Consider the following 15,275-nt stretch of genomic DNA (forward strand, 5'->3'; position numbering starts at 1 on the left):
ATGCCAAGAGGGCAGAACAGCATGAGCAATTCATGGAGTCAAGAAAGCTGCATACACGGAACCTACAACAAGTTGCTAAATATTAAAATAAGAGGCAAAGATTATAAAAGATAAGGCTGACAAGCTAGGCAGAGTCCAGAAAGGCCTCCTGTGTCATATCAGGGAGGTTTGAATATGTTTTGATGTGAAGAGGAGCCACTGAAGGCTTTTGAGCAGGACAGGCTATCTGAAAAGAGATGAGAGGATGGGAATACACAGGCAGAGAGAACAGACAGGAAGCTATCACGGTCATTCAGAGAAGATGAATGTCTGAAAAGGAGGTTGGGATAGCATGATACTAGTTAGAATCAAAGGAGGAGAAGAAAGCAAAGAATATTGAGTTGGTACAATCTGTAGGAATTGGTAATGAGTTAGATTTGGGAGGTGGAGTGAGAGATGGGGAGGAGTCACGATCAGATACACCCAGGATTCTGGTCTGAGTGCGGAGAGGTGGTGAGCTGAATCGGAGGTCACGAAAACTATACTTCAGCGAATACAGTGATGGTTCCAAAAGGCATCTGGTATTGTCCCTCTGCCACTGTCTTAAAAGGGATTCTAAAGGGATTTTCTTTCCCTTGTTCCTCCAGCCCTACACTTGCATTACTGGCCTAAGTGGATACTCACCAGCTGGCCGTGTCCATCATTACAGCCAAGTCTGAGAATTCCTGATTATACTTAGAGCCTGTGGAGCTGCTGACACAAACAGTCATTAGCACAGGACCTTTTGGTAACAAACTATGCTTTAAAATGTAAACTGTGGGGGCATTTTCCTTGCGTTGTCCAGAAGGAACTTTCTCCTGCCTGAGCCTGGATTAATCATGAGAGAGCTCGTCAACATTCCACTGGTACATATTCTTACTTTGGTTGCCTTCAGCGGGACTGAAAAACTTCCAAAAGGTTGGTTTGAGCAATCTTGTCTTCTTGTTGCTTTGTCATAGTTCTAAAGTGTGTGTGTGTGCTCTGATCGTGACGGATGCATATTATGGCGGGATTGGGTTTTACTTGGTGTAGTAGGAGTACAATGTATGGAGAGGGAGAAAACTATATAAATAAGCAATTGATTGATAGTCTCTTTTCTACTGGTATCCCTCCTGCCTATAAGTTCTGCAATAAAAAGTTTAGCCATACAGTACATGCAGAGCCCTCACTTGCAGGGGAAACATTAGCAGGTAGACTGCAAGTTATCAAGATCTGTTTTGTTTATGTGTATGTCAGGCTTCAGGGTGGTCTAAATGGATGACGAAAACCTTTTCACATCAGGTTTGCTAAGAATATAATCAACCTACTCCCAGACATTGAGAGTGTCTGCTTCTGAACAAAAATCATTTCCTTTTTCAGTTTTAGTTTTACAAAACTCTTAATAGTTGAGTTCCTAAAAAATCAAAATTAGAGAAAGATGCACATAATTTGCCTATATAATAAAAGCCTGAAGACCATGGGTTCTTAACAACTTTGAAGCTGGAGTCATGATTTGACTTGGCAAGAGACTGCAAAAGTTTTTTTCAGTGCCTGTGGAATGTACCGGAAATAACACCACCTCAGGGGGAAAGGAAAGCAACTTAAGAAACTGACAAACACCTGTCGCGGTAGCAAGACTGTCCACGGTGAAACGGTTTCTGGCCAGCGTATTATGAAACTGAGAGTAGTGTATTTCACGTCAGGAAGAAAGCCTGGAAAATATGATTTGCGAGGTGACTGAGGGCTTCATTGAAATCTTTTTTAAAAGGACATGAGAAAACAGATTGAATGGTATCAATTAAAGAGTTTTCAAATTAAATATATTACAGTAGAGTAAAAAGAGTTCTGTGTTTGATGTCACATTTAAATTAATTGTTTTCCCTTTATATTACTTTACCAAAGAACTGAACACATTTGTATTGTGTAGATAAGTGAAGGTAGCGTCGGTATGTAGACGGGAAACAGCTTTAGGTTTTGTGATTCACTAAGATTTCTGGAGCTGCAAGGTCAAGATTCACATGCTAATGAGATACAGCTTTCTTCACACAGTCTGATTTCATAGATTTATGTTGTTTTCTTTCTTTTTCCATTTACCCGAGCAGAATGGTATCTTCAAATGTTTTTAAATGTTTAATTGCCAATTAACACTTTAAAGTGTCTCCAGATAAAAGAGAATCTAGATCTTTTCAAGCAGCTAATAATAGCCAGAAAGCCTTAACATTGGCTTCAGATTATTTTAATACTTCCTGATCATACAACGGATGTCCGGGAAGATGCCATCAGGATGTTCAAACTTATAGTTTGTTATTAGTCTTATTTGTGCTGTTCTAAACCACAAAGTTACATAAAAATGACATGGTTAAATGCTAAAATTTTCTAGAATTCAGTCTTATAAGGAGAAGGACAGTTGATTTTGATGGTTCAAATTAGAATTTGGTACACGAAAAGAAACCAACCTCTCTATATGAACTCTTAATTTATATTCTAGAAGGAAAGGATTTTCAGCTTCCAAACTTGACAGGTAAAGCCCTTAATTCAAATGCATACTATCTCTATTTTGAAAACTTCAAAATACGGTGGCATGAAGGTAACAAAACCAAACATCCTTGGCTTTTGAATGAAATAATCAGATTGTTAATCCAACTTTATTTGTTTATAATTTATTTACTGCTATAATTAGGCTGTAAAATCAAAAATTAAAACAATATTTTTGCCTAGTCTATTGTATTTATTGTAAAATCTACACTAGTATGGATTTAGCCAAAAACACCAGGCCTAGCAGAGCAAACATCCATTAACTACACTCACCTATTCTGAGAGTAAACATTATCATGAAAACACAGTCCTTAAAATTTTAAATGTTGAAGTGCATGGAATATATTAGTAAAAAATAACACAATAACATGCTACTATTTTAATACTATTAAAAGTAATAAACATGTTCCACACAAACTATTTCACAGGTTGTTTTCTCTATTCTTGTCAGAAGGCAATAATAAAAACGGTATTTTAGATGGGATAACTTTTTCCTAGGTCTTTTATCATGAATGAATCAAAGAGTCTGCATAATAATGTATTACAAAATAGATTGACAAATTTAACACAGTGCAAGAATATTCAATAGATTCTTTCCTGTTGGCGTACCATTTCCTCAATAAAATTAATAACCGACTTTGTAGAATTAACAGTTTATTGTTTTAGTGTTAGTTTAATTGAGATTCCTAATGTTCAAAGACAAGGGGAAAAGTCACTGTCTTTCTGAATCATTTCGACTAGTGATACTTTCAATGATGAGCTCAATGTCATAACCCACAAGTAGGAGAATTTTGCAAACCATCATGTATGAAAGTAGCCAATGTTTCACTGAAGACTCGCCTTAACCACGTACTTCAATAATATTTACTGCTTTATTGGGAAGTATTAAGTATATGGCGGAATTTAAATTCTGTGGGAGTATAGAAGTTCATGTAAGCAGCACTGAATTTGTTTAATATGTACAAAGAACTCCTGTCCAAACTCCACTTTTAAAATTACTCCATTTACTACCATCCCTAGAAGTTTTTCAGTCTAAGTGATTTATCTTGAGATATATTTGAGTAACTTCCTCTTCTAAATCATTATGTATACAGGGATAGGATTCACAGATTTGACATATGACTAAGTCAGAGCAAGCACAGCTGTCACTGAAATCCAGAACACCAAGTCCTGGATGAATCTTTTACGTGGACGTGCATTGAAAGACTAACTCATTGCATGTTTCGGGAAATATAGTTGCTTTAAATGTTATTCACCTTAAAGAACAAAAAGAAGGAGCAGAAATGTCAAGATTTCTCCCATATTTCCAAAGATGAAGTAGGCAACCTCTCAGTGAAATAGGACTTGAGGTCACTGGCGAAAAGTGACAAATGAGGAGTGAGTAGAGGACCCAAAGGAAGTGGCCCCATTCAGGAAGATGAGAGAAGTGGACCAGAGAATGTAGAAGAACTACATGGGCCATGCTGAGGACCCAGCTGGGGCTGGGGACTGCGCCTTTATAGTGGCCCTGATCTGCACCGGTGTTTCTCTTTATCCAACAATACCAGGTGAACATAGGAGCAGCAAAGACAGCTGGTTGGATTAGTTCATGATTGGTGCTTTCCAGGGTCAGTGCAGCTAAAGGGCTAGAGAGTAAGGGACCTGAGCTTATATGGCAACATACCCCGCAGTCTAGATTGAATAATGAAGAAAGGGAAACAAGGACATTTAAGGCCTGGAAGAGAATGTTAAGCTGAAGCTCCTTTTCCCAGTCTCCAATATCTTTCTGTGTTAGGGAGAGCACATAGTCTTGTGAGCCTCAGTTTCCTCATAAAATGAAGAAATGCCTACCAGTGCTCAACACATAATGTTATGTACTATGCTAAGGATTGTCAATGATTGGTGAAATTATCACTCCTGAATCACACGCACATTTTAGATGGGTCCCAATGAGATCATGTCTTACCCCAGAGGAATGCCCCCAGAAGAGACAATTTCAGAAATTCTAAAAGGCTAAGCCAGAAATCCTCCTTGCCTGTGCCCAGTGCCATCCCTGAAGGCAAAGACGAAGACTGTGTTCTGTGATAAGGAATTAATGATACAGCATTAATAAGTGATTATTCAGATTATTAACAAACCTTACAAGTTCCGAAGACATCATTATAATCAATAACTTATATTTTATTACATCACCAGTAGAATAAATGTGTCAGTTTCTAAGATATGCCAAATAATGAGCAATACTGAAAGTCCTCTTTCTTTGGGGGATTTGAAAAATTTCCAACACCAAAGTGTTTTCTCCTACCAAAAAACAACACTATATTCATGATATTAGAAAAACATGAATATGTTCCATGTCTGAGCACTAATTTTAGTAAAACAGGAAGGAGCAAATACACCTGACTTCTTTGTTTACTCCATCCTTTTGTCACATTAATCAGCAACTATTCAATCAGAAGTTGGTATGTCAATGGCCAAGTGCTAGAACCATAAAAGGATAATAGGTCCTTCTCATCGAGTAGCTAGTATTCAAGCCAAGTTACTCTTTGGGTCCAGAAGAGTGTTGTGTTCATTTTCACATATTTGTTATTCATGTAGTCCTTGGATTGAGGGAAGAAACAGTGCTCTAGTTTAAACAGGCTCTGGCTGACATGAAAGCCGGGGAGTAGAAAGAAAGTAAACAAGAGACAGTCTGCTGAGCCAACAAATATCATTAAACACAACTTTGTGAGTGTGTCAGTAAACATTTGAAAGCAGATTTGTTTGGATAATTTTGGAATATGGGCAAAGCGGATTTAACCAATTATATTCTGCCATTGGAAATTGATACTGGTGTCAATCTTATTTTTTTCCCCCATCTGTGAGTAACTAGCACTATACTGAAGTCATGGTATAGCTTAGAGTTAAAAGATAGGAACTTTAAACCAATCTTAACCTTGAAATTTAGCTCTATCATTTCCTACTTTTGTTATGTTTAGACAAGTTCTTTAACCATTCTTAGCTTCCATTCCTCATCTGCAAATGAGAATAATAATAATATCTGCCTTTATGTTTGTTGTGATAAATAAACGGGATAACGAACGAAAATTATAATGCATGGCCTGTAGCAGGTTCTTAATCAATTTTAGATGCTAAAATTATTAAAAACAGAGTCAAATATTACACAAGACTGTCATGCCACTGAACACTATGGGAAGGTGTTAACTTAATAAAGTACTTAGTAACACCTCGAGTATTTCTCCATGTCTAAGTTTGTCAAGACATTCTAAGATTTATTTCTTTGGTCTTAACTGATATCAACAGAGTTTGTGTCACCTCATTGGAAAGATAATATTAATAGTATGTCTGTTACCTCTGTCACTTCTGCATCTGTGTATCGAGTAAGAAGAAACTAATGAATAAAGTTCTTTTTATAAAAATAATACAGAGTCATTAATAATGATTTTGAAAACATAAAATAGGCAAAAGTTTAAAATAGAAAAAGTCACTCAGACTTGAGGACTGTTAACCTGTTGGTATATTTTCTTCCATTTTTTTCTATATATCCTAAAAAATAATGTCATAATAAAATTGTTTATGTAATACTGCTGCCTGCTATTTTTACTTAACACGAAAGCATGAGCATATTCTATATTATCAATACTTCAAAATACCATTTGCAGTGACTGTGTAAACAATATCTTGTTTAGATAAGAGTGACTGGTATATGTTTAATATCTGACTTTCTGAGAACAAAGGCCCTGATTTGTTGCATTTATTGATTTCTGTAGTGTAAATACTTCAACCATAGCCAATTTCAAGCTAACAGCAAACCCCGAATTGGGAAGAGATGTGCGGGAACACACCTTTATATACTATTTCCACCATACAGATCCATTAGATATAAATAACCTCAAGAACATAGATAATAGTTAAATAATTAGGAAATGATAAATTTTAGTACTATTACTTAGTTTTTAACGAAGTTTTATAATTTAATTACAAATGTATATAACTTAGTTTTTAATAATGCTTGTATTTAACAATTATCTCACAAAATTCCTGAAAAATTAACACTTGCTCTTGCAAGCCAGCCACAGCAGACCAGAGTTAGAAGACAAAACTGTGTGCCTAACTCTTGCCCCACTTTCACACAACAAGTATGATTTAGTACAGTTAATCTGTTTTGTGCAGTGAAAGTCATCTATATGCCTTTCCACTCTGAGATTATTTCCTTGGATCGATTCCCAGAAGTAAATATTATGGTAAATTTGCATGTAATCCAGAGACCAAGAGAACAACTGAACAGGCCAGGTTTCTGTTTCTAAATTGCAGAATCAAATAACACACAGTGTTCCTTATGGGCCAAGGACAATTTTAAATGCTTGACATATATTCATTTATTTAATCCTCGTGACAAGTGGTGGTTTTATTATCATCTCCATCTACAGCTGATGATACTGAGGTACTAGTTAAGTGAATTGGTGGAGCCAAGATGTAAGGGAGCAGGAATTTGAATTCAAGCCCTGTACCAGATTGGCTCTCAATGCCTAGTTGCTCAATAGTCTTTCTTTTTAAACAGTGAAAGCATTCAAGATTATCAGTTTACCTTTGGGCTCATCATTACCTGCATCCCACAAACTTAATGTAACATTTTTTGTTTTTATCTCTTAATTTCTATGTAACTAATTGCTTACTTCATTCATTAGGTGTTTAGAAAATATATATTTTCTAAATATATATTTAGAAAGGAGATTGACTTTCTCAAACTTTATCAGTTACAAATTTGCTTCTATTGCATTGGAAAATAAAAATTTCTGTGACATTCTGATTTATTTGTTATAGTTTTTTTTAATTACAGAGATAATATGTATTCATTTTTTAACACTGTAAGATACAGAAAAACAAAAATATAAAATTATGCATAATGCTCACACCTAGGGATAAATGCTTTTAACACTTTGTGTTCATTCATTCTTCCATTCTCTCTCTGTCTCATATATACGTGTGTGTGTGTGTGTGTGTGAGATTTTCTTTAAAAATTTAGAAGCCTGTTACTTCATTGTAATGTCTTCTGGCTTTGGCTTTATTTATTTTGAGTCTATGGTTTTAAATAATTAAGCTTTATGATTGTTGTATCTTCCTGATGGATTGTTTTTTTTATCGTTAAGTAGTATTTCTCTTCATCCTAAAAATGCTTATCTTATATTCTACTTTTTCTTATATTAGTACTTCTTTCTGCTTTATCATTTTATTTTGGTAGCATTTACTTTGTATATGTGTTCCCTTCTCTTTATTTCCAACATTTCTGTTTTCATTTATGTAGGTGGGTCTTTTGTGTTTTTTAATCCTGTACGATAGTGTCTATCTTTTCATAGGGCAGTTTATCCCATTGGCATTTACTGTGATTTCTGATATATTTGTGCTTGTTTCTTCCACATTCTTTTGTGTCTTCTGTCAACCATGCCTTTTCTTGGCTTTCTTATCCTCCTTTTCTTTTCCTTCTTCTTCTTTTTTTGATTGCTTCAGTTCTAGACCCTCTTTTCCTCCTGCTACTTTGGAAGTTTTGGGTTTTCATCCATTCTTTTAGTAGTAACCACTAATAAAATTTTAACATATGCATTTAGCTATATATTTTTCTCCCCATGTTTATAATTGTTCAGTATTTCTGTCATCTTCCTGTTTATAGTAAAGAGCTTAACATATTTTAACTATCTTCTGAACTTCTTCCCTGAATTTTCGTCTTGTAATTATTTATTTAGAATTTTAGTTCCACTCTTTTTTAAACACAAAAATTAGCGTGTGTGTTTTTTCAATACTCTACAGTGTGTTAAAATTGCAATTATATTTTACCACCTTCTATGTTTACTATTGTTTCTTATCCTTCAGCCCTTTCTTTTGGGAACAACTTATTTCTTGCTGAGTTTATATCCTTTAGGGACTGTTTCAGAGAAAGTAGAGTGGTAAACGCTTTCAATATTTGTGTGTCTTTATTTTTTCTTCATTTTAAAATAATTATCTAAGCTGACTAGAGAATTCCAGGCTAACAGTTATTTTTTTCTCAGTCTTTTAAAGATGTTAGTTCATTGCCTTTTGGTATCAATTGCGGCTGGATAGTCTGAATAATCTCAGGTCAGCCTAATTGGCATTCCTATTAAGGTAATTGATCTTTTCTTTCTAGTAGGGTTTAAGATTTTCTTTTAATTTTCTATAGTTTTAATCCAATGTATCTAGGGATGAATTTATTTTTCTTTGCCTAGCTTGGCACTTGGTGGGAACTTTCAATCTGAATATTCATACTTTTTTTTTTCCATTTTGAAAAACGATCAGCAATTCATCCCTTTGCATATTATTTCTAAGCTATTCTCTCTATTTTATTTTTCTGGAACTTCCTTTAAAAGCTTTAAAAGCCTGCCAATCTATATTTTATGTCTCTTAACTATTCTAAAATGTATGCCTTTTATAAAGGCCTCAGAAATACAGTCTGGTTCATTGAAACAATACGTTAGTCAGTGTGCTAACCCTGGGGATTGAAAGGGATCTAAGACGTGGTCCCTGACCCAAAACTCAAGGTTTTGATAATTGAGTGTGGGACAAAGATATGCACAGATCATTTTAATAGCGTCTGTGTGACAAGTGCTATAAGAGTGACATAGACAGAATGACCTGAGTTTAAGGAAAAGGGCATTTGGCTCTATCTAGGAAGTCAGGGAAATTGGGAGGAGATGATGCTTAAACTGGATCTTGAGAAAAGAATAACATTAACAAGGGAGATATGGGATAAGTGGAACATTCCCAACCACCATTTCCCCTCACTCTCAGCTCATGAGTTTACTGAAAAAATAAGGTTTGTTTAGATAGTAGATGCGTCTTTTATGGCCAACGTGCCAGTTGGTTTGAAGTGTTTCATGAGGCTGTCACCACCTACCCTGCATCTGAAATATCGTTCACACTGCTTACTCGGCTTTCATATGCACCTTGCGTTTTAACTAAAATGACCATATAATTTATTGTCCAAACTCAGGTATTTTTGTAGCATAAGGGACACTATTAGTCATTATACCAGGGTAGCAGGCATAACTGATTATTACAGCTGATCATTTTGTGTGTCTCTCCTACCTTATCATCTAGATTGTGGGCCCTTACAAGGTAGAGATGTGCTTTACACATCTTTTTGCTAGTCAACCCAGTGCCTGCTACACGGAAAACAGTAAATAGACTTCTGATAAATAATAATAATGATAACTAAGTGGTGATGATAATTATTTTATATCAGATTATGCAATGGGGTAGATTTCAAGACTCACCAAAAACAGGTGCTGGCACTTTCCCACGCCATCCAGCCCTTGAGGTGACTAGAACCACACCTCTTTGTTTTGGTGGGATTCATAGGTTTCCTGAAGCGTTGAGGTGCATCCCATTACCAACCCATTCCCATCCTTCCTAACTTCTTTTTTTCTCTACAATTTTTCTAATCCAAGTGACCCTCATTTCATCTGAGGGAGGTGTGGGAGGAGAAAAGGGACCATGACTACAGCCTCTCCTCGTGTTGTTTTTCTTTTTGTAAACCACACACACGAAACTCATCTTTATTGAGATATAATTCACACACCATGCACTTTATCCATTCAAAGTGCGCAATTCACAGAGTTGTGCCTTCATCATCATAATCAATTTTAGAACATTTTCATTACACCTAAAAGAAATCCTGTACCCCTTAGCCGTCCATCACCTCCTAATCCCTTCATCCTGTCCCCCAGTCCTAGGCAATCACTAATGTATTTTCTGTCTCTTTATATTTGCCTATTCTATTTCATACAAATGGAATTGTACAATATGTTGTCCTTTTGTCTGGCTTCTTTCACTTAGATGATTGTTTCCAAGTTTCATCCATGTTGTAGCATGTATTGGTACCTCATTTCTTTTTATTTTCAAATAATATTCCATTGTATAGACAAACTACATTTTGTTTATCCATTTTGTTTAATCTATTGGCAGACTCTTGGGTTGCTTCCACCTTTAGGTGATTGTGAATAATGCTGCTACGAACATGGGTGTACAAATATATATTTGAGGCCCTGCTTTCAATTCTTTTGGGAGTGTATACCCAGAAGTGGAATTTCTGGATTATATGGTAATACTATATTTAATTTTTTGAGGAACCACCATACTGTTTTCCGCAGTGGCTGCACCGTTTTACATTCCCACCAGCAATGCACAAAGGTTCTAGTTTCTCCACATCCTCCCTAACATTTGTTATTATCTTTCTTTTTGATTATAGCCATTTTAGTGGGTGTTAAGTGGTATCTTATTGTGGTTTTGATTTGCATTTCCTTGATGGCTAATGATGTTGAGCATCTTTTCACGTGCTTGTTGGTCATTTGTATACATTCTTTGGAGAAATGTTTATTCAGATCCTTTGCCCATTTTTTTATTTGGATTATTTATCTTTTTGTTGTTGAGTCTCTTTCTAATTTACTCATATGCAGGTGTGAATTCTCTATGAATCTGATGAAGCTTGAGCTTCAAAGTCTCTCGATTGCAAGAGCCCCTTCTAAGACTCTCAGTGGGTTCCAGCAATGTGTTCATATGAACATGTATTTTTATGAAATTTGGGAAAAATTGTTTTTAAACAACAATTGTTAAGATTTCTGTCTCTTTCACCTCTGACTTCCCTTCAATCACACCTCCTTTCAAGTTGATTGATGTGGGGGTGGCCCCAGACATTTCGTATTCATAATTTTATACATTTTTTCTTAAAGAGGGCACTCAAATTATATAACTTTGGGCTTCACAAAGCCTGGATCTGAGCCTACACATATCTTATAAATTCTAAGTCCTATTCTCCTGAGAACCTTCTTTTTTGATTCTCAACTCCCTGGTTTGGAAGTAGAAACAAAATTCTCTACATAGAATCTTCCTTCCTTTTGGCAAATTTATTATGCTGTGGGGAAATATAATTCTCATTCAGGTATGTGTTGGCCTCTGATTGCTTACAGAAGGGTTAGTAAACAGCATTCTAGAATGTTCTCATTTTATTTCTCCTTTCCTTTCAGCTCCTGTCATCACCACTCCTCTTGAAACAGTGGATGCCTTAGTTGAAGAAGTGGCTACTTTCATGTGTGCAGTGGAATCCTATCCCCAGCCTGAAATTTCCTGGACTAAAAATAAAATTCTCATTAAGTAAGTATTCTGCCTTTTTTCTGGTAAGAATGCCCACAGCTGCCTTGCGATTTAACTTTGACATAAATGCAACCACAGCTCTTGGCAGCACTAAAGTTCACCTTCTAGAATATGTAAAATGCAAATTTCCTCATTTTATAAATGTAAGATCTGAACTTCAGTGAGGTTCAGAGAATTGCCCAAAGCAACATAGTGATTTAATTGACATGGGGAACTCAGGATTATTTGCTTCATTTTGTATCCCAAAGAACTAGAACCAAGCCTGGCACTTGTTAGGCAGTCAACAAATATTTGTTTAATGAAAGGACAAGTATTCAGTTATTTGTTAGTTACTTAACCCTTTCTGCTAGTCACATTTGTGTGTGTGCGTGTTCATTACCTAGCTGCTATTTCCCAGTAATTATGGGAAGAAGACTCATATATCTTGGTAATAATATACTTTCTCAAATAAAATAAAGTTTACATTTGGTCTTATCCATAGACATCATCTTTTGAAAGCATTTTTGAAGGACTCAGAGGTGCTTTGATTATTGGAGCCTAGGGAAAATTGGAATACAATGTTAACTTTATATTATCAAATAAGGTTATTGCATTTTTCAGAACTCACTCAAGTTTCCTCTAACCTATAATCTACTTCTTCTATGGACAATCATCCTTTTGATCAGTTAATGATAGCCAAAAAATCACAGCTGAGGACCTAACCTGCCATTTTCCTCTGTGACCTGCAGGCTCTTTGACACCCGGTACAGCATCCGGGAGAACGGGCAGCTCCTCACCATCCTGAGTGTGGAAGACAGCGATGATGGCATTTACTGCTGCATAGCCAACAATGGCGTGGGAGGAGCCGCTGAGAGTTGTGGAGCTCTGCAAGTGAAGATGAGTGAGTGAGAGAGAGACTCATCTATCGATTCTAAAGTTGACTTGGTACACTTTGAAGCAGGCAGTAAATAGAGCCTCCCATAGATCTGGAGGTTCAGCAGTGAGACAAGTTCAAGTTCAAAACACAACATTGAGGCAGTTAATTCCACACCCTTATTCCTGCTATCAACCATCACCCTAAAGGCAAGCCTCGTATTTCTCTCCCCTCTCCATTTTCTTGCCTTTACACAGCTTTTTATTTGTTCCACCCTGACTTCTGTTACCGGGGAACATCCCCCTAAAATCTTTACCCTGTGCTTTTGAAAGAGTTCCATTACAGCCAAACATCCATTTTATCTCTAACCTCTTTGCAGACACTTCTTCTACCCTTTGCCTTAGTTCAAACTTGATTTTCTTGAGTGAGCTTTCTGCTTAAATGGAGGTTGTTTATTTTTTCCCCACTTCATGCCTACAAGGCTAACAAATACTCATGGCTAATCTCCCAGCTCTCACTGCTGTTTTTAAGCCATTATATTTTGAGCTCCTGTGCAAAATCTTTCCTCTCATGAGGACTTATGCCATTCTGACCATTCTCTCCTCTAACTCTATTCATCAAGTCATCTACTCCGTTCCAGGCACTCCCTCATATTTATCAAAGACTTTGATTCCAGACTTACTATCTTTCTAACCACCTCTTCTCCTGCCGTTGTCCTAATGGATTTTAACAGCCGTGAAACAGAACCACTAGCCACTTCATCCTTAACAATTCCTTGACCTCCAAAAGCCCAGTTTATGTGTGCCCTAACTCTTTATCAGTCTAGCCAATCAATGACCTGTCACCCCCAGGAATTGGACTGCATTTAAAATCTTAAGCTCCGGTATGTCACAATGCGAACATGGACGCTTCTATTTCTAGTTCTGTCCAATGAGGGAAGGAGTTTCCTGCACTCGTGATTTGCCTCTAAATAGAAGGTACAAACTCCATCTTTCTCAGCTAACAACAGAGTCTAGCTCTCTCACTCCTTTACAAAGTTCCCACTGCAAACCGTCACCCACATGGTCGTGTTCACCTGTCCTTGACCCTTCTCTGTTCTCCCTTTCATTGACCCGCAGTTAGAACTTCATTTAGTTCTCTCTTCACTTGGTTCTCTCTCCTACCTGATGTTGTATCATCAAGCACTCCCTTACCAGCATCCTCAGATCTCATGACCTCCTGGGCTATAAGCACCCACTGCTTTCAAACTGTCAAACTTGGAATAAAGTAACCTTCATTTTCTCCTCTCTGACCCCATATTACTGATGGGAAAAAAAAATCACATAAATATGCACATTGGCACCATACAGATTAGTGGAATCCATTTCTACCTGGGACCATTTTTGTGAGTTTTTTTGTTGTTGATTTTCATCACTTTTTAAAAAAATCTTTTTATCTTTATATTTTCTTGTTATTGTTTTGCTGGAGGAAGTCATTAGCTGCTTCTTTTCAGAGAATGAGCATGTATGATATATATTCTGAATCTTTGCACGGCTGAAAGTCTTTACTTTGCCATCTCTCTTGGAGAGCAATTTGTCTGGACACAGAATGAGAGTTTAGAAAGGCTTTTCCCTTACCTTTTTGTAGGCAATGATTCATTGTCATGTTTCTATGTTGTAAATGAGAAATCTTTTTCTTATTTCTTTACAGATACATCTGATGTTTATCTTTCTTAAAAATTTTAGGATTTTTCTCTTTATTTCTAGAATTCATAAGTTTCTCAAATTGACAAGAATATGTTAGGTGTGTGTTTTATTATTCCTACTCAGTTTTAGGTGGGCCTTTTGATCTGAAGACTAAAAGTTTTTCTATTTTCAAAATGAGGTACACTTTTTTCTGTGTCTCTTCCTCTTCACTCTCTAGCTCTCGTTCTTAAACTCTTAACTAACAAATATTAGATGTCTTTTTTCAATTTTCATGACTCTAATTTTTTCTCCCCATATTTTCTACATATCTATCCTGATATTCTAACTTACTAGAGATTTAACTTTTCCTTCCATAGCGTGAATTTAGTCTTCAATATGACCGTTCTGCTATTCTTCCCTTATATTGAGTACTGTGATCTTAAAAACTCATATTTTAACCTTCAAAGAATTTCTTCTCTGATTGCTCCTTTTTTTTCATAACAAGCTACATGTTTTATGATGAAATAGTCACTCAAGTCTCTCTATGGATATCACTAATGCATTTTTTAGAAATATTTTCTTCTTTTTTCCCTGCTTTATTTCTGTTTTCTTCGGGGTAAGTTTTGATTTTATTTAGGTTCTTTTCTTTCGTGTTCACGGTGTTTCTCAAACGTCTATTAATCTTCTATGTTTGATCATACTTATAAATGATGTCGTAGATTAATTAGGATGAATATGTAGTGGGCTAGTGGGACCTTGTGGGAAAGATGATCTGGGGCTTCTGTAAGTAGGTAGGGAGGTACCCACAAGCACGTTTTCTTTCAGCATGTGGGCAGTGAAAAAGTCAAGTAAAGAAGTTGGGTTGTTCTCATTTGCTAAATAATGAAGGCTTAATTCTGAAGACAGAGCACATTTAAGTATTTCACTGCTTTGGTGGTGGTGCTACTGTTCCTGTGAATGTTTCTTATACTCTCTCTGGCACTGAATGTTCTTGATTTTGGTTCTAGCCTAAACTTGCTTCTTTTCTCCACCCTCTCCTTAGGAAAGCTCACCCATTCATGCAGGTATACACTGGTATGGCCAGC

The 15,275-nt window shown here is 36.3% G+C and overlaps 1 protein-coding gene across 5 annotated transcripts in view; it reads left to right on the forward strand.

Annotated features, from left to right (window-relative positions):
* Nucleotides 1-857: 857 nt before the first annotated feature.
* Nucleotides 858-15,275, forward strand: part of MUSK (muscle associated receptor tyrosine kinase) — an 88,328-nt gene continuing 73,910 nt past the window's right edge. For all 5 annotated transcript variants that reach the window (XM_058524732.1, XM_058524736.1, XM_058524734.1 and 2 more), the window contains exons 1-3: nucleotides 858-936; nucleotides 11,547-11,673; nucleotides 12,402-12,553. In XM_058524732.1, the coding sequence (XP_058380715.1) occupies nucleotides 858-936; nucleotides 11,547-11,673; nucleotides 12,402-12,553 (358 nt within the window). The remainder of the gene's footprint in view (nucleotides 937-11,546; nucleotides 11,674-12,401; nucleotides 12,554-15,275) is intronic.

The sequence above is a fragment of the Diceros bicornis genome, chromosome 28 (assembly GCF_020826845.1).
Source record: "Diceros bicornis minor isolate mBicDic1 chromosome 28, mDicBic1.mat.cur, whole genome shotgun sequence".
Classification (NCBI taxonomy): domain Eukaryota; kingdom Metazoa; phylum Chordata; class Mammalia; order Perissodactyla; family Rhinocerotidae; genus Diceros; species Diceros bicornis.